The following is a 23887-nucleotide window of genomic DNA, read 5'->3' on the forward strand; positions in this document are numbered from 1 at the left end:
AACATGACAGGAAAAATAAATACTAAAAGAGACTAATGATGACAATTCAGTGGAGAATTTCTCCATCTAGTGGTAATTATGGGAACTGACAATATCAGGACTCGACAACAGTTAGACGCGCATCTGCAAAAGCTTGGCTCAGATTACACCCTGTCACGCATTCTGACAGGTACTTATGGATGATCAAATTGCACTTTAATTAGATCAACTGAAAAAGTGCTGCTCTAATTTAAATGTGTGTGTGTGTGTTTTTTTAATAAGGTTCATTTATTGGTAGGGTTTCTTTGAACTGACCGATCAAATACCTGAAAAAATCAAACACAGTGGACTGTGGCTGTGAAACCTACAAGGCAGACTCCCCTAATAATACTACTGAATACTAAGCACACAGGAAGTGTGTGTACAAATTTCAGCCTGCAGAGGGCGCATGTGACCCACTTCATGCAATCCCTGCTTTTTAGTCTTTTTAGCTGGAGGGCAGGCTTACCAGCTGTGTGTCAGGCCTGCCTTGTTTAACCAACATTACATATGTCTTGTGCCAACCATGGTGTTGACTGAGATAAGTATGCATGAACCACAAGGAAGTGCAATGTTTTTTATCCTCTTGTCTTTCATGTAATGTGCTACTCCCACATGCTCTCTGAGCAGGGAAACACCCCCAGTTTTTGATTTCTCATCCTTTGTCCATACACTATCTCAGTTTAGAGCCTGGTCGTAACCAGACATAATGTCAGCTGGAGGACCAGGGATTGACCTGTATCTGAAGACACCTCAAGTCGTAGTCTGTTGGTCCATGCAGTTTTTCTGTAGACATCATTGGCCTGTGCAGAACAGATCAAGATCACATGGAAAAAAGAACCCAGCCAATTCAGGGTTAAGATCAGTGCTTCCGATTTGCTCTGAACACAGGGATACAATTTCATCATCTACGAAAGCTTTCTGTGCAGTAGCCATTTCATAAAAGCCTACGACTAGAGCTCTTGCCAAAAGCCTCATCTCCACCCTGCAGACAGATACCTCTTGTTTCCTCCAACAAGAGTAAAAAATCAGTGCATCCTACAAACACCACACATGAGGACAGTCCTGGATGATGAAGGGTAGCAGGGAACTATGTAGAGGCAGCAGGGTTTTATTGAATCTGGGTTATTGCATTGCCAGACAGAGAAACATCTGGTATGCAGAAAACAACAGTACATAATGAGTTATGACTTTGGATAAAAGCGTCTGCCAAATGAATAAATGTAAATGTAAAATGTAATGAAGAGAGGCCTTGTTCTTATGTCTCCAATATTAAAAACAGGACTTGTCGAGATACTTAAGCCAACGCTGCATTAGAAAAGCAGGTATCTTTGTCAAAGGAAGAGCATAGATTTCATTGCATCCAAGGAAAATGTCAGATTCCTCAGCTATGGCTCTGAACAATTTGCAGGTCCTCGTAGTAAGTGTGTTGTATATGAGTGAAAGCAGATTTCCAAGCACAGAGGGCTCCAGTTATTAGCCCCTGTGAGTGGGAATACTGTGTTGTGCCTGCGAGACTGAGAGGGCGGGGGTACTGTTAGCTGGAAAAGGGATGTAAAAAACACTGTCTCAGCTTTTCCGGTTCCTTGGCTGTGTGTGAATGCGTTGATGAGCCCCATATCCACACACAAAGAGGGATTCAAGCATTCATAGAGACTTAGCATACCTGCTGCCAGGACAGTCACACTGAGCCGCTTCTGCACCCAGTCGTACACAGCTTTGGCCATGAACAGCCGTCTCAGTGGATCTCTTTTTGGCTTGTCAGATTAACACAGTTTTGCCGTTGTGCGTTTCGCCAGTCCTGTGATTGGACAAGCAATGTCACATCATAAATACCGAATGTATTGTGTCGCGTTTTTTACAAACGCTGTGGCCATGCAGTAGGCAGTGCCTGTGGGCGGGTGGTAGAGGAGGGTGAGAGAGGAGGGTAAGAGATAAAAAGACTAACATGCTCACAAACTCAGGGTTAAAACTGTTCATGCTGCAGCAAGAGGGTGATAACTAAAGCCATACCGCACTGCACCTGAGATCAAACAGGCAGGAGACCTGCTGGCAGCGAGCTCTCTTTAAAGTTAATCCAGGCTAATGAACTGCTGAAGGGCTCTGAAAGCAGGAGAGAGTAAACTGATTTCACAGGCTGAGACGAGGCAGCGCGGAGCGGGGCCCCCGGGCGCAGGCGCTCAGCACATTTCTCTCCGCTTCTTTAGCATTGGTGTTATGAGGATAAAATACAGGAAGGAAAGAGGGAAGAGTTCTCCGAAGTCCCCCCCCCCCAAGTTGCTGGATTTCCTGAGCCTGAAGCCCCACTCGTGTTGGAGATAAGCGCAGCTCAACCCAGCTCAAGTCCGGGCCAGCTGCTGATCTTCCCAGAACCCTGCAGTAGACCCCCGCAGGTGGGGCTGAAAGAGGATGGAGTCTGACACTAACATGGAGGGGCTGGGGGAAGGCTCTGGGGGTGGGGCTAGACTAGAGTGAGGGCAGGATCTGAGACAGTACTGGGCCAGAGAAAGGGTGTGGGACGGCAGAGCATCACAGTGGTAAAGAGCAGATCTCATAACCAAAAGGTTGCAGGTTTGATTCCCCGCTGTGGCACTGCTGTTGGCAGGATAGTTAACCCAGAATTGCCTCTGGAAATATCCAGCTGTATCTATGGATAAAACTGTAACCCATGTAATTCACTCTGGATAAGACCATCTGCTAAATGCCAATAATGTAATGTGATGTAATGTGATCTGGGGTTGATATTAGAGAGAGGGCAGGTCTGGGAGGTGCATGTTTGAGGAGAGAATGCAGTCAGGTAAAAGATGAGGTTTAGGGACAAAATGGTATCTGGGGGAGAGTGCTGTTTAGGGACAGGCTGGTATTGTAGAGAGGCTGCCGTTCAGGGAGAGGGGGTAGTTTGAGAATGGGGTAGGATTGAGACAAGGGGGGAAGGGGAGTAAGGTAAGGGCATGGCTGAAAAGAAGGTGGGAGTGGAGCTAAGATGGGTCTGAGGAAAGTGTGAAGTTCCTGGGAAAGGATGGAGTTTATGGAGAAGGTGGAGTTTGAGTGCAGTTGAAGAGAGCGTGGATCAAGTGCACAAGAAGAGAAACAGAGATGAGCACCACAGATATACGCTTAATCATGTATTTGCTTTGAGGGGAGAAAAGCACTCAGTCACAAGTTAATCTCTTCTCTGCACCATTGGGGGCCAAATGGATCCGATTACAGCCAACATCACTTCTTCCAGCATCTGTTTGCAGTGGTCTTATCTGGTGTCTGATCCCAGAGAGAGAGTTTGGGGGGGGGATGGTCAGCTGTGGCAGCAGGCACATGGAGAGGACACTCTTAGGTGTGAACAGGCATGCCCCAGCGCAACGAGAATAGGGATACAAGTTCCTTTCCGTGGTGTTCTCCTCTTACACCATGCAAAACAAAATGGACATTTACATTTCCTTTTTTGTTTTATGGGAGGAAAACCATGAGCCAATTAAATAATTCCAAGAGATCCAGGTTATTTATATCACTCCATGACTAATAGCTTCAGTACTGCTTTTAATGCTCACCACTTACATTTTCATTCAGTTGTCCCTGAAATAAATGACACCAGACAATGTGTGAGTAAAAATGAGGTCATCTGGAGCTAACTATCATTCTTATTAGACTAATCACTTGGAGGGACAGCAACAACTTGAAGACAGCGTGGGACATTTAATATAAAGTAGCGGACTTGCCAGAAAGATGCCAGAAAGAATTACTCAGAACTCCCCCTGGTGGCTGTGGTATGTATGGGTGGTTCTGTTTTTCAAGATGATTCAAAGATGCCCCATTTCCCTTACTGTATTCAGTACCTCCTCCTTTTCTTCACACGTCTTCCTCATCTCGGTATGTCTCACCAAGTAATCAGGGAAGAAATGCAAGGAAGAGATGAAAGGACTTATTTCTACAGTTGTGGAATGCATCTGATGACTCCTCCCACACAACTGTCTCTGCTGTCACTCAAGGTTGTAATTTAATGGACTGAGGCCTTATGAACCACATAATGGGTGGAGCTACCAGTGTCAGTCAATGATTGCCGTGAACCAATCAAATAACTGCTCTCCTTAGCAATACTATGGTTGGTTAAAATTGGTTCAGGTCAGTGAGTCACTGAACGTGGACCGTACCTCAGAGACTGACATGCTGATGGAGCAGATGTTCATTCTGTAGACACCTTCATCACAGCGTAAATACTGCTTATGTATCTCTCAAGTCTGTTATTTTTAGACTGTGAGTTTCCCACCTCGAAATCACAAGCCAGGATGAGAATACTGAATCTAGTTAATTTCTCTATGAGAATCTTTCCTATGGTCTTTGAGGACACCCCATAAGCTGGCACACGGTTTCTTCTTTGTGTTCAGACCCCATGAATGTTGTTCACAATAAATTACTTCATCATTGAACTTTGCCTGATTAATTTTGAATTAAACTATAGTCAAGCTGTACCGCTTCGTGGCTTGTGATGCTGATTTATCCTGGCAGATTTTTAGAGCGTTCGTTTTTTCCAAGGACCAATTAATGAGACAGGGGTCTTAACAGCATGTCACCAACAATTAACAAAATCTCAAGAAACAACCAATCAAAAAGGGCCTGCACATCCCTCTGTCTTACAAGCAGTGCATTTGTGGTGGAAAATGACATAACAGGGTTGGATTGTCAAGCAAATTCAGAGCACAAGTAAGTCACTGTAAGGAACATACTGATCCTGCCAGAAAATTGTGTCTCATACATAAGATCAGTTGCAGAGTTAATACATAAAGCTGATATTTTTAGATCACATCTACCAACTGCAGATCAATGAAATCAAGCATAAATGCATGCATCTTCTCCATCTAATCCGACTTAATGACTACTGTTAATAGTGTCTGTTTTTTTGTTCAGTTCAGCACCCGGCATGCCTAAGGCGCCTTCCTCTGCTGCGGCAAGAACACCAAGGTTCATCCAGGCATTCTGAAAACAGGCATCAGAGACAGCATGTCATTGTGTGTGCGTGTGTGTGCGTGTGTGTGTGTGTGTGTGTGTGTGTGTGCGCGCGCGCATGTGAGGGTTGATGTTTGACACACTTACTCCTGAAGCTGTAATTAATGGGGGGAGGGTGGTTAGCATCAGGAAACATCACACCCCAGATATTATTTTGAGCACCTCTGCATGTTTCAATCCATTTTACAATCATTGTGTAGAATCATGCTTCCACCCCATGGAAACCATGAATTACCCAGAGTTCTTTGCGCTTCACAATGTTGACTCACGACGCTTGAGAAGGGCGAGTCAATCAACCAGACAGCTCAGAGCCAGAAGCTGTAAAAGAGTAGGGGAGGAGTTTGGGGTGGGGAGGTGGGGGGTGGGGGGTGGATGGGCAGTTGGGTGGGCATCAGGAACAGCAGGCAGTCATTTGTTTTTATGAGGGACTGAGGAGTCGGCCCTTGTGGAGATCCACAGTATTGAGTCATGTCAGAAGCCGCCTGGGGCACGGTACTGCCATCTGTACATTCACTGTAATATGTTTTAATGATAAGAATTTTACCCTCGGCTGCTCTGCGGATGACTTACGGTTATTGTTTATTGGAATAATATAAAGGAAACAAAATGTTCTCTCTTTCTCATATACAGTATACAGAGAAAGTGAGGATATATGAGAAAGAAAGATCATTTTGTTTCCTTTACATAATTCCACAAACAAGCGATTTAAGCATGCTTCCTTAATGGGACTAATTAATTTCTTTCATGTGCAGGGTTGTTAAAAGCTTCACACTCAATGGTAAGGCAGTGTCAGCAGTACTTTCCTGCCATTCTGTTCAGTGTACGACTTCCAAGACTGACTCTAACGCAGATTAAACAGTCATGGAGTGGGAGCAGCCGGGAGAGCATGTCTGTTATTATTCTGTATCTGCTTAGCGGAGGCTCTTATCCAGACTGACTTATACAGCTTACATATTATCCATTTAAACAGCTGGATATTTAATGAAGAAATTCAGGTTAAGTACCAAAGCCGAAGTGAGCAACAGGAATGTTCTACAAGGGATTCATTCTGCCAGAGCTTTTAACATGGAACCTTTAGGTTACATTCCAAATTTACATTCCAGATTTTTCCAAAAGCGCTTACTGTGATAATGGGTGCATCCACATCATGTAATGGTCACGTGACCGTTCTACTAAGCATTGTCTGAGGAAAAGCAAAGTTGTCTAAAAGCATTGGTTTCATTTATTTCCCACTGCTTGCCAATATCTAATGTGAGGCTTCAAATACGTCAGTAGCCTGCTGGACCAGCCAACAGCCCTGGCCTGAAACCGCTTGCTTTAAATGCAGCTCTGATTCAGGCACACAATGCAACAATCGCAATGTAAGTACACAAATCATTTTGAGCTGTGTGAAACTCACACTCACTCATCTCTGCCATCTTGTTCATTGTGCCTCTCGACTTCTCAGAAAACGATGCCCTCTAGGATCTGCCTCCAGCAAGATTAAACCACAGAAGAGATGAAGATGATCATTATCACTCAATCTGGATTATAATACTCTACCCCCCACGTCAGGTAAAATACCCCCAGGGCAGTGCATATTAATGAGAACCACAGAGAGACAAAAACAGACACAGTGTTCTTTGCATAGAAACTCTTTTAGTTTCCCTCCAGAGTTGCTGACTTTGAATAACAAGTTGTAATAGCCATGTTCACGACTTGACGATTGGAAAGGGAAAAAAAATAATGTCACAAATAAAAATCTACGATCAACTGTCTCCTATTCCCAAAAGCTTTGCTGCTTTCATGTAACAGAGGCAAAACCTCAGCAGGTTTGAACAGTAATAATATAATGAATTTCAGTGTTTTCATTTTCCCTTATTTTTACATTTAATACCACCACATTGGTCACCAAAGTGTAATTTATCTGTATTTCTAAAACTTTATAACGTTTTTGTAGATACTCAGTATGCTTACAGTTGTGCTTACAAATAATTTATTAACAATCATAATGAGTAAGGTCTCATTTAAAAATCAAAATTAGTTGGAGGAGAAGCCAAATGGTTCTCTCTTTCTTGATTCATGTGTCTGTGCTTCATTATCATATACATAACTGCAAATTCATTTCAAGAAAAATTGTCTATTTCCCTGCAACACAATAGAAAACAACAATAATTTACATGACAAGACATGTACAATGTTCCCAGGAAAGGTAAATTATTTCAGAAATTCTTAGACATTGGTTTTATTGAAAGCTGAATTTGAGATTTCAGTTATAAAGAAGGTACCATGAAATGACAGCACGCATTAACATTTGTTTTGTTTATTAAATGGCTTAATCTCATAAATGTGTCAGTCTAAACTGTTTTCTTTAGTATAGAAGATGGTGATTCTGATTACTTCATTCAGTTGATTTGAAATTAATTTTTAGATTATTCAAATTTGTAAACATTGTTTAGGAGAACCAAGAACAAAATTTATATATACATACCACTATTGTAAAAAAGCAAAGTCCTGTATTTTCAGATTTACAGTTATATATCAAAATCTATCTGGGAAAACCCCAGTCCAAGCTCTTAAAAACAAACACGCACACACATATAAGCTACTGTACTCAACAATCACATATTAATAAAAGAAAAACCATCACAGCACAAATGTCCTGACTTTCCTGACTTTGCCATCTGTCCATCAAATATTCTTCACAAAAGAGATGAAGCGGTCAATAGAAGTACTGTACACCATTAATCTACAACACCAGGCCAATGAAAAGGTAGAGATCTGGTTCTGAAGATGCTTCAGCTGAGTGCCTCAGGTAATGGCACATATGTTCGTGTTTCCTGATTCTTTGGGTATTATAGTATGGTTTTGTGCCTGTTCAAACTGTGAAAATCTTCCTGGTGCTCGTTTTAGATTTCCAAGGCAGAATATAGATAGATTTTCAAATCAAGAACCAGTTTTCAGCCCCTTTCAAGCTTGTAAATGTGTCTTGTGCTCTTCTGAATGTATCCGCTCGTTGCTTACTGTGACCTGGCCAAGGCTCTCCTCTTGCATGTAGACCTCCCCCACCAATCTGCACACACTGATGGTGACGCTAATCATTCACATGAGGGCTGCATTCTGCAACAGTTTGTGCCATTTTCCGCAATGCTGTTAATGTAAGTAATTAAAGCGACGGCTGGTTTGATGATCGTTGAAGTAGAGATCCCGTTCGATCGAGGGGTGCCCGCTCGCCCCCGCTGGGGTATAGAGGGGTGGCCTCGCGGGTGAGCCCGTCTGACGTCAGGTCTGGGAGAGGAGGGGGGAGGGGGTCCTGGCTGGGGTCACAGATGGAGGAGGCGGGAGAGAGGCTTTTGGCAGGGCGGGGATCTCGGGGACACTCCTGGCCGTGGTCAGCGGGTTCGCGGGATTCGCGGATGTCGGTGCTGCTGCCGTTGGCGGAGGTCCTCCAAGACCAGGGGGCGCCGTTCCCCGGGGAGAGGTGCACGACGGGGTGGTGGGGGGCGTGGGCGTTGACGGTGACGATGCCAGAGCAGTCGCGCTCGGGCGCCCGGCAGCAGGCCGACTCGGAGCTGGAGGTGGAGGAGGCGCAGGAGGAGGCGGTCTCCGAGGACCGGGGCGTGACGGACACCCGGCCCTCGTGCTTGGACATGGCGATCACCTGAGCCACGCGCGGCTGGCCCGGCGGCCGGAGGGGACCAGGGGCGACTCCCGCGGCCCCGCCCTGCTCCGTCATGGACAGCCACTTGGCCCTGGTGGTGGCACTCTTCGGCGACACAGGCGGGGGCCCTACCGCCTCCTCCGGGATGTGCACCAGAGGCGGGACAACAGGTCGGGCCGGGATCGCGACCCTGGTGCCCGCGGGGGCTGGCGACGCCACAGCAACGCCTCGATTCGCCTGCACCATGGGGTAGAGTGGGGAGGGCATGGCCCACTCCTCCTCCATGCGGCTCTCCCCGGCATCAGAGCCGTGTACGCTGCCCTCCCTCCCCTCCTCACCCCAGGGCCCCGCCCCCCTCAGCTCCAGGGACTTCTGTTTCCACTCGGACACCAGCTGCTGGGAACGCACGGGGTCAGGGGGCACCAGGAAGGTCAGGGGTCGGCGGGCGGGGTCCTCGGGCAGGGTGGGGCAGTTGGCGCGGGGGAGGGTGTTGCTGAAGGTGACCATGGTCTCCTTCCCCATTGGGCTGCGTGGGGCGAGCAGCTCCACATCCGCGCTCGCCCGCTTCAGGCTGCCCAGAGACACCTTCTCCCTCCGGGCCTGCCGGCTCCGCCCCTCCGCCCGCTGGGGCACCGACAGCTCATCGTTGCTCTCTGAGCTGGCGCCCTTGTGGTAGACAGAATCATGGCCCCGCTGGGTGAGGGCTCTCAGGGCGTCCTTCCGAGGGGGTTGGGTGGGCTGAGCCGGTTTAGGGACAGCCTCATCTGAGGATTTGAAATTTCCCACCGCGTAAAGAGCCTGAAAAATGAACGAGGGTGGTGTATTACATATAACAGCTGGAGTGAGGCTGAATAGCTAAAACTGCCTTCTAAAAGGATGTGTGCAGACGCCAAACAAAGCTGCTAATATTACATCAGATTGCGTAACGTTTCTCAGATGTTAACAAACAGGGATGCCAAGTCAACGTATCTCACGATTATCAGTACAGTATAATACAGAAGCAAGACAAATTTTCTTTCCTTTTGCCTGCTAATCTGGGTCAACACAATTCCATTCACGCTTTAATTCTTTCTCTTATTTTGAATTCAGGGAAACAGCGCGGTTATGAAACGCTGAGCCGAGCGTGTCTGCCTGCATTTCACCTTCTTTCGTTGCAGGGAAAGAAATGAAGGAGTTAAAGACAGAGACTCAGGGGAGGGCATGGAGATGGGGAAAATAAGAGGACGGGATCAGCAGAAAATTCAGTGGAAAAATCCGACATCATTGTTTCCACTGGTCCCTTCAGACAGAGAGCTGGAGGAGACAGAGAACTGGTATCATTACGGTTCAGTTTAGCCTCAGGAACCGAGAGCCCCCTCACAGTGGGGGAAGAGGTGGAGGTAGAGATGTACATTAGCATAAAAATACACAGTGAATCTATTCTCCTCAGTGAGGAAATTATTTTAGTAAAATTGTGGTAAAAGGCAAAGGCAATTGCTTGATGGTTGATGGTCTGTTAAAGAGGGTTTGTAGCAACTGGGATGGAACTTGAACTTGAACTGAAGCAAGCCCCTCCACAGCACACATATGTTTCTTGCTATAGACTCAGTGTTCAATGACGAAACAGATGTCAGCGTCTAATCAAGCAGCGTTACTGCCGACAGCTACATGAGATCTGAGAGGGGAGGAGGTCTCTCCTGACACGAAACGATGCCAGTGGCGTCGACAGCCCTGTTTATCGGTCACACCCAACGCCCCTCGACCAGAAAGCTCACCAGGTAGGCGGCGATGCCGGCTCCGATGAGGAAGCCCGCGTAGACGTCGACGGGGTGGCTGCGGTGCTGGGTGATCTGGGTCAGGCCCGTCAGCGCCGCCGCCATGGAGAAGGCGAACACCAGCACCGGCTTCAGCAGCTTGGTGCTGTCCGAGATGGTGGAGTTGAAGTACATCTGACCGAGGGGAAGACGCAAGCGCTCGGGTTAGCCAACATGCACAGAAGAGCGTGTCACGATCTCTTCAGCACTTCCTGGAGTGCCTGGAATGACTGACAGTTTGAAATAAGAGTTAATAAACAGGTTAATGGAAGAATGCAGAGATTTTTGTTTTTTCTACAGCTCACCACTATCTGTAGAACCTGCATCATGACATCAAAGCCCAGGAAATTAAGTGAGGGATACATATTCTTCTTTCATCCCAGAATTCATATCTCTTACTACATGCAATACATATTATAGTGTCTTATTTTATTAGGTATTTATATTATATTATATTATATTATATTATATAAACCAGATTTCTCTAAATTAACTTAAATATACTTAAATATCTTCTCTCTTAAATATTCTTCTCTCTTAAATATAACTCATTCTCTGTAATTTTATTCTCTGTTGTCAGTGTTACTGCACTGCTTTTCCCTTTGCGCATTAAGCTTTCATAACTTGCGTCATTTCTCTCTGTCTGTGACAGTTCCTTTGCAAAGAGCGCTATTTTAAGTAAAATTTAATTTGTTCTGTAGCATGTTATAAATAGCATTGTAATGGATCTCTTTGTACGAACAGAGAAGGCGTGATAATTGGAATCAAACACCAGCATTCTTGGTGAAAAGCTGAAGAACTCCAGGCAAGCTCCCCCTATCTACATCAGTCAACATCAGTCTCCTCTAGTCTAAACACTTCAAGGTCCCATTAATTAAATGCTGATTAACACTATACTCAAACCTTTTCATGTTTGTTACGCTGTTTGTCCTAAAAGTGGGCATCAGACACCCTTTCAAGATGGCTCACAGACTGTGATAGCGCTAGAGTTAGCTAATGCTTTACAGCGCTCTTTGATGTTTGATGAGCATTCATAACAAATTTAAAAGAGGCTAGCAGTGTCAACTTTCATGACAGGCACTGCGAGACAAATAAGTCATGTTAATAACAGGCACCGCAAAACAACGGATTAATGATAACACTAATAAATGTTAATCATGTTTTGAAAGTATTAATTGGTTAATTAATGCATGGCACTTTAATATAAAGTGATATCCTCTGTCTCTGCTCCAGGACTAGAGGACACTGGGTGACTCAAACAGAGTGAGGCATGCACGTCTTACAAAACTGGCTGCAGGGAGCGTAGCACAGAGAAGGATGTGTTTGTCACACTGAACAGCCAGTGGACGACCACTAAAAAAGGGGGACTCTTAAGCTCTCTCTCTCTGGAATGGAGGTTGTTCATCTCCTTGAAAAATGTCAGTAAAGAGGACGGGATTCACATTATTTCACAGTGTAATTCTGTTTTATGTATGTTTGTGCAGCCAGAACAAAATAGAGAGGCATGTCAAGCTATCACGCTTTCCATGAAAGATGCAGAGAGATAGCTAGAGACAGAGACAGACAGACAGACAAAATATGTATGATTGCATAGACAGAGACAGACAGACTTACAGAAATAGACACAGACAGACAAAAAGAGGCAGAGGGGCACAGAAACATACAGAAAACGTGGATTTACAAGACGGATGACACAAAGACAGAGTGCTTAAGGCTATATATATGTACATAAACAAAAATAACAGTGACAGAAACAGACAGAATACTGATGTAGACACAGACAGAAGTAGACAGATACACATAAAGTGAGTACATAATAGATGCCTAGACAGTAACAGAAACACACAGAGACAGACAGACTGACAGAGTACATTCTAATACATAATCACAGACAGGAAGGGAACTTACGGATATGTAAACGGCTGCAAATGCAGACAGTGTGGCATGCTGGGACGGAAAACTTTTCCTGGAAGTGAAGAATAAAAAACACAAAGAGAATTGCTAGCATTGAGACTCGGGCCCCAGTTCAATCAAGCAGTGATGTGCCTTCTGCTGAGCACTGAATTACGAAAGTAATAAAGCATAATCTTCCTCAGTTTACAAGTTTGGTGAGGTCTGGAGTTAGATGGAAAATGTCAGTGAGTACTTGAAAATGAACACCCCAGGACACTGTTTCGCTGGATGTACCAAACAAACAGCAAGTCACTGGCCCTTAAAGGCCGATTTGGAAACACTGTTACCTCAACAAATCACTTCCCCTGTCTTCTGTTTCCTCACAGAACAACCCTGGGGCTTTTTAAAGTCCAAACTGACACCACTTGTAAGCATTCACCGAAGAAATTTATTGTAGCATCAACGAGTAGAGATTCTCCCAAAAATCAGAAAGCCACATTCAAATACAATGAATTGATATTTGGCTGAGCAATTTACAAAATAATTGTCGGTGCTTCATAGAGCTAAATAAACACATGACTATAATGCATTGTGTATTCAAAATACTGTAATATACAAGATTACATAATAATTACATGTTATTACATGGGGTGGTGGTTTCCCAGGGTGGTGTCCCAGAGGTCATTGTTATTGCCCCAAAACTGTATCATAAGGCTTTTTACTGAGAATGTTAACCCAATGACGCTCAATGCAACCAAAAACAGTGACCCATTAATGCACCGACAGAAATCTACTGTTCAACAGCTCTGACAGTAGCCCGTCCCATAATATCTCTGTAAGCCTATTCTCTCCTATGTGATGGGCGATCAGACAGTGTAGTCACCTTGCGGCAAGGATGGCGTGCTGGTCTCGACCCGAACAGATGTCCCGCGTGATGTAGGAGTTCCTGTCACACGATACCCCGGGGGACGTGTAGTTGGGCTTGCACACAGTCAGGAAAAAGGGGGTGGGATAGCCCGTGGCCAGCTGGATCACATCAGTCACCAGGGCAGTAGCAAGGAGCCCGAAGATCTGAACACCTGGCCGACAGAGAGGAGAGACAGAAGAGAGCAGAGAGAGAGAGAGAAGAGGAGAAGGAGAGAAGAAAGGGGAAGACAGGAGAGGGCAGAAGGGAGAACAGAAAGACAGGAGAAAGCAGGAGGGGGCAGGAGGGAAGGGAGAAGGTGAAAAAGTGAGGAGGGGAGATATGGAGAGCCAATGGAGAATAGAGAGAGGAGAGGAGAGGAGAGGAGAGAGGGGGAGAGAAAGAGAGAGAGAGAGAGGAGCAAGCACAATAAAATGCAAAATCCACTAGGTTCATTGTGGGATTAATGTATTGTTTTACGAGGCGTGATGCTTCAGGCGGTTTTATTTCCAATGGCTGTTCCGGTCGTAAAGTCGGCACAGCCCAGAACACTGCGAGGAGGAGGGTGTGGGACGTACCCACAAAGCGCACCGTCCTCCGCAGGAAGGAGTTGAAATTGCACCCCCCGGCGTTGATGCTGCCCTCCGCCCCCGGACGGATCTTCAGCTTGGACTGCATGCAGTACAGTAGCCCCTCCCCCATCATGATCTGGTGACGGGAAACATGACACAATGACACAATGACACAATCCTTGTGGGGGGGGGGGGTCTGATCGGCTGGGGCCAGGAATTGAACCCTGGTGTCCACATCACAGCACAGCGACATCACCACATTGCTAAAAGGGCCCACATCCCTTCCTGTAGTGCTGCCAAGCTCATCCTTACGAGACCAGGCAGTTTGTGTGTATGTGTGTGTATATGTGTGTGTGTGTGTGTGTGTGTGTGAGTATTTGTGTAAGTGTATTAGGGCAGGTTGGTGATACACTTCCAAAATTTTCCTTCTAGTTTGGTTCTACTATTAAATACATTACTACCAGTGAAAGAGCAAATCACACATAATTATGGCAATCTCTCCTTATTGGTGCTCCAACTGAAAATCTGACAGCTACAGCGCAGGCAGCTCTAAAAACCATAAACATCAGTGTCTGCCCTCTCCATCATTACATCAACAGCATTAACAGATTCCATTTCGTATACAAGGCCAAAACAAAACTCTAAACCACCGGGGTTAATGGTTTAGGGCTCACTCTAGCGATTGAAACGCGGTCGGGAGGCCGCGACCCGAAAGAGGAGCGGGAACGGTTCTCACCGCTGCGGCGGGGCCGGCGAACGCCAGGCTGAGCAGCATGAGCAGCGGGATCAGCTCCTCTCCGCCATCGACATAGGGCATGCTGAGCGTGCGGTCGTGGCAGTGGAACCCCACCTGCGCCGGCTGCACCACGTCCGTCAGCTCCAGGAAGTACAGCGACGCCATGGAGGAGGCCACGATAGGCAGCTGGGGAGATACGCATCACAACATTTAAATAGACACTGTAAAGGTTTGACCAGTGCTGTAAAAACCCAAAATTTTGAAAAGAGATCAATAAACTAAACTAAATCAAAATGGAAATATTTGTTTCTTCCTAAAAACAGAGACCAACAGTTATACCTCAGTAGAGCAAATACAATTAAAACTCTAAAAATTACCCATACGGAAAATACATATGTTGCTATGCATGTCAATACAGACCAATATTTCAAATACACTGTAATAAAAAAATTGGGTTTATACACATTCATCCAAGCAACACTTTACATGTAGTTAAACACATGTACAAATATTTTATGTGATATGTTTTTCTTTATTTGGAAAATGTATTGCAGCATTTTTTTCCGTATATATTCTGTATGGGACTGCCGTCTGTTTCTGCAAGGGGATGTTGGGGCCGCAGGCTATTTCAGTACACACCTCTACGAAATAGAAGCAAGGCAGAAGGGTCATGCTGTCTTTGGGGGGCCTCTTCTTGGGCTTGTCTTTTGGCGACATCATCCTGGCACGGGATCGGGAACACACTGAGAGCAAAGATCCGAAACATACGCTGTTAACTCCTGGGTCACTGCACATCCGACCGGGCACTGGGGCCCAAACCGGAGCCACTGTGGGGGCTTGGTAAAACAAGGAGGTTTATAGATCTATAAGCCTGCCTGGCCGGAGAAAACAAACCAAGAAACAAAGAAGAAACAAACCACTGGGGTATCTTGGCTTACAAAAAAGTGCATTACGGCAAACAGAAAGGTGGATCTTTGTCACAAAGAAGTGTTGTCCTGAAGTAATCATTTTCTCGAGAGCTACAGTGTGGGTTTCAGTCTGTTGTGTTCCTATTCCTTTCATCTCAGCACCTGGCCTGTCCAAAGATTCAATGTATGAGTGTTCTCTGTTTCTTTTAAATGTAAGAGAAAAACATCACAAACCTTCACAGACCACAGGGCCGCTACAGAGGAAAAACTTGTATATAGTATATAGCATTATAATATCTATAAAAAACTTACAAGGGGCATATACTGGTTTATTTACAGGTGGTCTGTTCCTAAATACGTTCGTCACATTATTATGTGGGCCCAAATAGAATGCAGCACAGAGCAGGCTAGGAAATGCATTAGGCATTGAGAGCCATTAAAATCACCATCACCACCCACGCTGTTAAAATAACAATAATCACGGACGACTGTGATCTCCCACTCCAACATATATGAAGATGGATATTTTCAATTGACCTTACTGTACACCCTGCTGTGGGCTGTGATATAGACTCCCTGACATATGGGTCTCTAACACCTATCAGCCATTAATTGGACTATCGGTCTCCCCGATATGCTAACCTTGACTATTAACCCCCTCTTCAGCAGCTGATGGCTAATTACTACACTTTCAGACAGGATGAGGTAAACTGCCAGGCTAATGCAATCAACGCAGGAAATAAAATTTGGCCCCTGGAAAGGGCACCTTCACTCAACTCCCTCGCTTTAGATTAAATGTATTGCACAATTGCACAGTGCCACGTAAAAGGAAAGGGGGCACCACATCAAAGCCCTGAACTTAGACTTCTGTCTTCAAGAAAGTTGGAAATCAATTCTAAGTCCCAGCAGATGATGCCAGAGATCAACCGAAGAAATGCTGAGCCATTTACTGAGGGCTTCCTCCCGGAAACGCGAGAAGATCTACGGCGCCTGTCTCTGTAAACCCGGGAATAGGGACAGCGATCAGGGATGGGGGAAGGGACGAGGAGGATTTTGCACCAGAATGTCTGCTTGACACAGAGGCGACTCCAGTCAGATATGCGATGTGTGTGGACAGCGCAGGCCGCATGTCAGACTGCACAAATGCGCATTCACCGAGCAGACAGAAGGGTCTGTCTCTTGAAGGCAAAGGGGGTCATTGATCATGGTGGACCAGATCGTTTCCCTAAGTGACAGCGTAAGGACTTAAGTACAGACTGAAGTAGGTGGCCAGAGAGAACTGTCTTGGTAGTTAGCGGCAGCAATACGACTGCCTGACTGACACATTTATTCACTGGAGTATGGGAGAAATTACTGCCCCTTGAGAGAGAGAAAGGTGTAGTATTGTCTCTGGAGTGTGTAATCTTCAATCTTGTAAAGACTGGGCAAATTTCCAACAACACACCACTTGAAAAGTGCATAGATGCTAAGGGTGCACAGAAAAAAAGTGTTTATTAGCATTTGAAACAAACGATACATGCACACGTATGGCTCCCAAAGGTATTCCTGCTTTAGATATGATAATTAGCTGACTAGCTAAATATTCTCACTTCTTTTTTTACTGCAGTGTGTCCTAAATTCAGTACCCAAAATATGCTTGTGCACCACATAGTTGTGAGACTATGATACTGGAGAAATTGGACTCAGCAGATTTATTTAATAGCATTACATGCAAATTGCCTGATCTCTTCTCAAGTACATTCACATTCAGTCATAAAAGCCACATTTAACAGGAGTTTACCCTGCAGCGTATCCTAAATTTGTGTGCGTGTCAATGAATGTTGAGAAAATCATACAAGAGTTCAAATTCCACTCATTAAAGCATCCTGTTTTTCAGCTATACTTTCCTCCTTATAATTGCACATTGGATAATTGCATACTCCATTTTAATGAACTGTATGCTGCCAATTTCATTTTAATCCCACTTACTACCATGTTGAATATCCTCATACTACCACATGAAGGGTATAAAGTGCCCTCTTCTTTGGGCATATGCTATTATATTACCAGGAGTCCATATTAATATGACTGCCATTTTCTCTTTTGAAGTTGTAAGGAAATCATTTTGACTTCCAAATAATCTGGAGGAAATTATGATTTATGTATTTATGATTTAAATATGAGACTGTCTTCCTTCTTCTTCCTCCTATTTGGAATTTGTCCGCATTGCCGCCCATCGTTCTCACCGATTAGACAGGACGCTGAGGATATTCCACGCATCAACGCGAGCCTTGCGTGTCTTCAGAGGCTTGGCTTGGCTTGGCTTGGCATGTCATCGCATTGTTTGCGTTGTGTTTGCATTGTTCCAGAGCATGCTGGTTCCTCCAGCAGCGTGTTCTGACCACAGTCGAGGAGGTCAAACACACAAAGAACAATTCAAATGAATATGCGAAGCATGTGGCATAGCCAGCCTGAATAATAAAGTAATAAAAACCAGAATACTTTGGATGGATATAAATAATTGCCCATGAATAAAATAACCATGCATACGTAATAATGCAATATGGACACCAACTCCATCATTTCTGTGGTCGTAGGAAAATATTTGCCTTATAAGAGGGTTAGGTCATCCTAAATAGCTGGAAATAGGTGAAAATTTGAAGCGGGGTTAACTACAACAGCAGAGCTCCACAGAAACTACGCACGCCTTTTGCGTCTCTTGTTCTCTAACTAGCCTTAAAGAAACCAATTCGCATCGTCATTCGGCTACCCAAAATGTGTACACCGTTGTCTTAAGCAGAGGACCTACTTATTTAAAAACTGTAAAAACAAACCGCACTAAAGTATGTAAAATGTGTATTCAGAACTTATTTCAAAATGAAATCAGACATTTTCAAAAACATCAATCCATTACGATAATAACAGAAAACACAATTTAAATCCCACAACATTAATGTCTTGTTTTTTTTAGGTAAAGTGAAATAATCAGTAAAAATAATCAGACCTCGCCACGACAGCCTACATTCGTCAATTATCTTATCAAATTATCAAATAGGCTCTTTCCATAATTACACGGACGCTGCTTTGTAACGTACTGTAATGGCTCTTTCATTATACGGAGACCCCATCTGAGGTTCCGTAATTGCTTTCGAAATTGCTGTCTGATCATCCCTTCGACTCATTCATCTGCGTCTGTTTGATGGCTGTAAAACCATTACACCTTATTGTCGTCCAAGCACACACTGAGCGGAAGAATCGTGTCGGCTGAAAATTAGCCTACATGTTACTGTAACATATCGCCACTGCCCACTGTACAGTAGCGAACTCGTGGGTTAATGGATGTGAAACGACAGACTACAAGCAAGAATCGCAAAAAATATGCTGAACACAATCGCCACGAACACGCTGTCGATTACTTGCACAAATGGATACACATGTCAAAATCTTATTTGAAGGCCACTTCTGGTGTCCACAGACAGAAAATGAACACAGCTACTACTTTAGAATTGAATCGGCTAGAATATTTTACATGTACATTAAAAATCAATTAACCGAAAGAAAGCATGGCGTGTTCTTTCAATGAAGCTGATCTAATAACCGGCTATTAGTATTTGTTTGTTTATTATTTATATTATTTATTATTTATTTTGGTGTTTAGATTAACGGCACCATTGGCCAGCTAAAGCGGATATATTGAGATCTTTTCCCTTTCTTATTGTCATCACTACAGTGAACTGGTTTAGATAGTTAGGGATCACAAACGGTACCTTACTTGCACGAAAGTTAACAGACAGCAAACGCAGGAGTTTGAGAAAGCATACTTGAGGTGGGTGACAAAAATAGGTCAGAAAATCTGTTTAATCATTCATTAATCCTAAAACCCACAACCGCTCTCCGCATCTCTCTCTCCCGTCTCTTTCACCGCCAGCCAGCCTGTTAAGCTAGCATATCCTTTCCCCAGCATTGTGACAGCGCACGCCGAATGCCTTAAATAGAAAAAGGTAAAATAAAACCATTAACGTCTCACCTTTCTATGACAAATTGGACAAATTTCATAAAAAGCAGCAAGGCTCCTTCGTGCTCTCTTCTTTCCCTCCCTTTACGATTGAATGTGATGCTCCAATTTCTCTCACTGCAACTCAATCCATTTCACGCTCTTTCACTCACGTCACTGACCGAGCAAACCCGGAGCTGCGTACAATTGCTGAGGTTGCATTGGCTTGCGATGAATTAAGCCCGATTTCCGACGGCTGGCCACGTCCTCGGCTATTTTATTTGTAATTAAAACACCTTTAAGTGTGGCCAAATTACTGTCCTGCTTCCGGGCGCCTCATGGCCCAGGGATAGGTTACAGGATGGATGGAAAAAATGCCACCCTCCCCGAGAACATCACCATTCCTGTCGTGCAGAGCGCGAGCTGTGATAAATGGTATCACGCTTATATCTCTGGAGGGTCTCCGGAGCACAAAGGCAGTGAGGCCAAAAAAAAAAAATCTGGAGGGAGGGAGTGATATGCGCGCGTGTGTGTGGATGTGTGTGTGCGTGTTTTGTCATGGCCGTCACACTCATTTGAAATCACTCTTCCTCTGACACAAATTTCTCCCAGTTTCCCTCCCCTTCCCATAGAGAATATGCCCAGCATTTCTTAGCAGGAAAAAAACAAAAGAAAGTGGGGCACTGGGTGAGGAGGAGGGAGGGGGGTCCTTCTCTAATATCTTAGGGGAAAGTTGTGCACGTACACGCAGCATAAATTCAAGTAATGAGATGTTCTCTTACTATGTATAATACTAGCAACCCATATTACTAATCTTATGTGCCATTGCCTAGGGGCAAAGGTTCCTTGTTAACCATGTTGCATTCCTGGTCTCCATGCTTTTAAATTTAATTTCATTATTTTGTTTTAAGAGTAGAGAATTTTTATGCTATTTTTATACTCTACGCTAAGCTGAGCCACCGCCACCACCTCTTTGTTTATATGAAAAGGGTGGGGCTTGTTGTTGACCATGTGCCCCTTTGTGTGGCAGCGGGATCAGGACCAAGCTGCTGACCGCCTCATTCATCCTACAGCAGCCACCGTGACGGAGAACGAGGCTGTCCGTCACAGATATACCCAAGTGTCCCTGACACCTCCTACCGTCCACTGTGGCAAAGCTGCCATTTTGGTCATGGATGCACCACCCCAAAGGAAAAAAGTGATTATCTCAAAATATGCTTTTTCATACCTAAACACTTTATGTTATTTTTTTCACAGTCATTAGGCTTGATGAATTTATCCCCCTTTGGGTGGGATTTTGAGTTTGATTTCATGGCAACCCTCTGCAGGAGAAGGGCAGGCTCCCCAGGTTGTGAATGCCTTACAGGGACTGCACTGTAAATACTGTAGCAGATGGCACATTATATATCCCATATATCCCCTACGCTTGTCTCCCCCTGTTACAGTATGGTCAGACCACAGGAGCAGCCAGAAGCAGTGATCTCTTCCAAAAAAGGCAGCCCCGTCCGAGTGCAAGCAATCCTGTTCAGAGATTTAACGTCCCTCCAACTAGCCTGCAAATTTTGTCAGGGTCAGGGCTGAGGTTGAGGTAAGGATTTTGCTTTGGAAGAGGCTGCCTTTTTGGACAGATCTGCCTGCATGCAGGAAGGCCCCTCCCCCCGTCACACTCTCACCAAACTGACCCTGATCACAGAATATGCACCATGCAAGAAGGATTCAGGCATCGCTGTCATTAGTGGTTAGTGACATCACAGTCTCATGGCTGTGACATAGGGGGCTGGCAGACAGCATGGACGTGCCCAGAGTTGTGTGGTAGCCGACTTCCTCTGCCGCATAAGGACCAACAGCAGAGGCAGTTACTGCACAGCGGAGCCACAGCAGAAGCACCAGTAAGCACTTTGGTGAAACCGAGGATAGCTTTTTCAAAAACCCCTAAAAATGACAAGGAATTAAGGACAAGTGAAGTGAAAAAGCAAAGGATTCAGAACAAGTGAAGCATAAACAAAGTGCTATTTTTTTCCCTCTTTTTCTTTTTCTGTCTCTCAGTAATGATGGATGAGTGGAGATGATATGGTGGGCGAGAGGTCCTGTTACTGGTTTCCCTGGAGACTGCGGTGGACCTGGAAGGCAAAGCTACACCCGCCCCCCCCTCCACCCCCCTCGCCCCGGTTAGCTGGGCACAGCTGTTGTGAAGCTAACGAACAATCAGCACCCAGCTGTTCCGAGGCACGCAGCACCTCCCTCCATGCTGGGACTACTAACCGCACAAAACTCAGCCACCTCTGGGGGCTGTCTGACAAAGTACCGCTCCTTCTGTGATGTGCACATTGTGACAGAGTTTTACATCCACTCTCTCTCTCTCTCTCTCTCTCTCTCTCTCTCTCTCTGTCTTTCTCTCGCCACACAGACAGAAAACAAAAGAAGTTACCCTGGGGTACTTGTCCTGATAAAATAAAGCCCAAGGGGGGAAAGCATTTAGTTGGATTTGCAAGAATTTGTAAATCAGCCTCTTTAAGGGTCACTGACTTGGTGTGCTTTTGGTGTGTCCTGCTAAATGCTCTCCCCAGGGTTCCTTTTCAAATATATACTTTCCAAACAACGCGGAGCAACATATTTCAAGCTCAATTAGTCACAACAACATAAGACCGCTGTGATAATGAGAACAGCCAATATTGGCTCATAATTTTCCCTATATTTAGTGAAATAAATTAATAATGACAGTACAGTTTTATGTAAATCACACATGCAGTGCAACATGTTCAATTAATATTTTAAGATAGAATAATTTTTTTTTTTTTCAGAAAGCAGCCCTTGTTGTCCGTAAAGTCAAACAGGACATTCACCTTGAATGGATACATGTTCTAATTGCACTGGAAGTCTCTCTGAATGAGCGCGCCTACTAAATGAATGTAATGTAATGTAAGGTAACAGGAGCTGAGGTTACACAGTAATACATGTAACACAGATCACTGTGGCACTTTTTTCATAACTCCAGACTCTGTGCTCAGTGGGGAGGGCCCCGTTAGACAGGGTCACACTGATGAGGACAGGTGAGTTCCACAGCCACCACTGACAGGGTGACCAAAGGAGACATTGGAGTTGCCAGTTCTTCTACAGTCTCCACTTCCCTGGTAGCAGGGCTTGCATCTTATCAAATGTGGGGTTTTTTTTTTCCCCTACCCTTTCCTCCTCAGTTGAGTTGTTATGGAGAGCCCCGGGGATCAATTTGCTTCCCGAGTTGATTAAAACGCGCCTTGACTTTTTCGCACAGCTGACCCAATTACGTGGGCCCTCGCGCTCTCCTGCGTTCCTTCCAAAGCCGGTTTTCCAGGCCTTAAAGGACCGGCCTGATCGCATTCCCATTGATCCCCCCCCCCCACCCCCCCCCCTGCCCGCTGCAATGCTGCTCATGTCCACCGATGGTGCGCTTCCACAGAGACACGTGTGCCGTTCCATTTAACCAGAGCAGAGGGAGAAAGGCTGCCACACATGGTCCGGGGCTACACCCTGTCTGCCAGGCCTACAGCTGCTGAGTGTTCATAGCGATCACTTCTAGCCCATGTACTGAGAGAGGGCGGGGGGCAAGTATGGTGACGTAGAAGACAACAATTCTCCACAGGCTACAGGCAAGCTTCAATGCTTATATCTGCTCTCGCACACTTCATTTCATTTGTCTCTGTTAATGACCAGTGCTCACTGGGAGTGAAAATTATTTTTAAAAGCCAGCGATCGTTATTGTGTCAGTGTTAAAGGTTGTAGCTTGTGAGGCACTTGTGGTGGGTTTTCCCCACAAAGGGAGTGCAGGCATTCCTGTTCTGCAGTTTATTATCTCTTTGCTTAGCATTTTGTGGTCTAAGTGGAACAATATCCCATTACTTCATCTTTTACTGTACTGTAATGCGATCTTGCTACTAAATACGAAATATGAGATTTCATATATAACTAAAGGTAACCTCAATATGTGAATAAATATGAAATATAAACAATTACACAAATTAAAAATATAAATGATGCAAGACTGTAATTTTAAAATTGCGACATAGCCCCGTGATATACTTAAAAGGGAGGAAGTGTCAATATGTATATGCACCATGAACTGGGCACATGACTCATTAACATTCCAGTTAAGGAATTTAGCTTGTCAATCAGAAGGTTGCAAGTTCAATTCCCAGTTGCTGACATTGTACTTTTGAGCACAGTACATATGAAGCCTATATGTGAAATGGAAGGATTTTATGCCACCACGGATGAGGGTGACATCATCAAAACAAAATCACACCACTAAGCCACAATGACATGGTGGGACAGTAGTTAAAGGGTTATCAGGAGTGAACAGAGTCACCTAGCTGTTTAAATTGACTCAAAGTAAGTATAATAAAGACAGAAACAGTACAGTATTCCTAAAAAGTGCTCAGGATGCCCTAAATAAAAGCATAAGGAAGGAGGTGAACC

The 23887-nt window shown here is 44.9% G+C and overlaps 1 protein-coding gene across 1 annotated transcript; it reads right to left on the minus strand.

Annotated features, from left to right (window-relative positions):
- Positions 1-7663: 7663 nt before the first annotated feature.
- Positions 7664-19862, minus strand: LOC118795731 (phospholipid phosphatase-related protein type 3-like). The gene is made up of 8 exons (XM_036554431.1): positions 19469-19862; positions 15194-15297; positions 14555-14740; positions 13825-13954; positions 13226-13421; positions 12358-12415; positions 10411-10584; positions 7664-9454 (listed from the first exon to the last, which is right to left on the minus strand). The coding sequence occupies exons 2-8, from the start codon at positions 15272-15274 to the stop codon at positions 8162-8164; spliced, it is 2118 nt and encodes a 705-aa protein (XP_036410324.1). The 5' UTR covers positions 15275-15297; positions 19469-19862; the 3' UTR covers positions 7664-8161.
- Positions 19863-23887: the final 4025 nt, after the last annotated feature.

This window comes from Megalops cyprinoides, chromosome 20 (genome assembly GCF_013368585.1).
Source record: "Megalops cyprinoides isolate fMegCyp1 chromosome 20, fMegCyp1.pri, whole genome shotgun sequence".
Lineage (NCBI taxonomy): Eukaryota > Metazoa > Chordata > Actinopteri > Elopiformes > Megalopidae > Megalops > Megalops cyprinoides.

Bases quoted from the DNA above. Each gene is read 5' to 3' on its own strand.
- LOC118795731 (XM_036554431.1), bottom strand. From the start codon at position 15,274: ATGATGTCGCCAAAAGACAAGCCCAAGAAGAGGCCCCCCAAAGACAGC. The intron at 14,741-15,193 runs GTGTGTACTGAA...GTATCTCCCCAG, and splicing joins CTTGCTTCTATTTCGTAGAG to CTGCCTATCGTGGCCTCCTC. The intron at 12,416-13,225 runs GTGACTACACTG...CTTCACTTCCAG, and splicing joins CACGCCATCCTTGCCGCAAG to GAAAAGTTTTCCGTCCCAGC.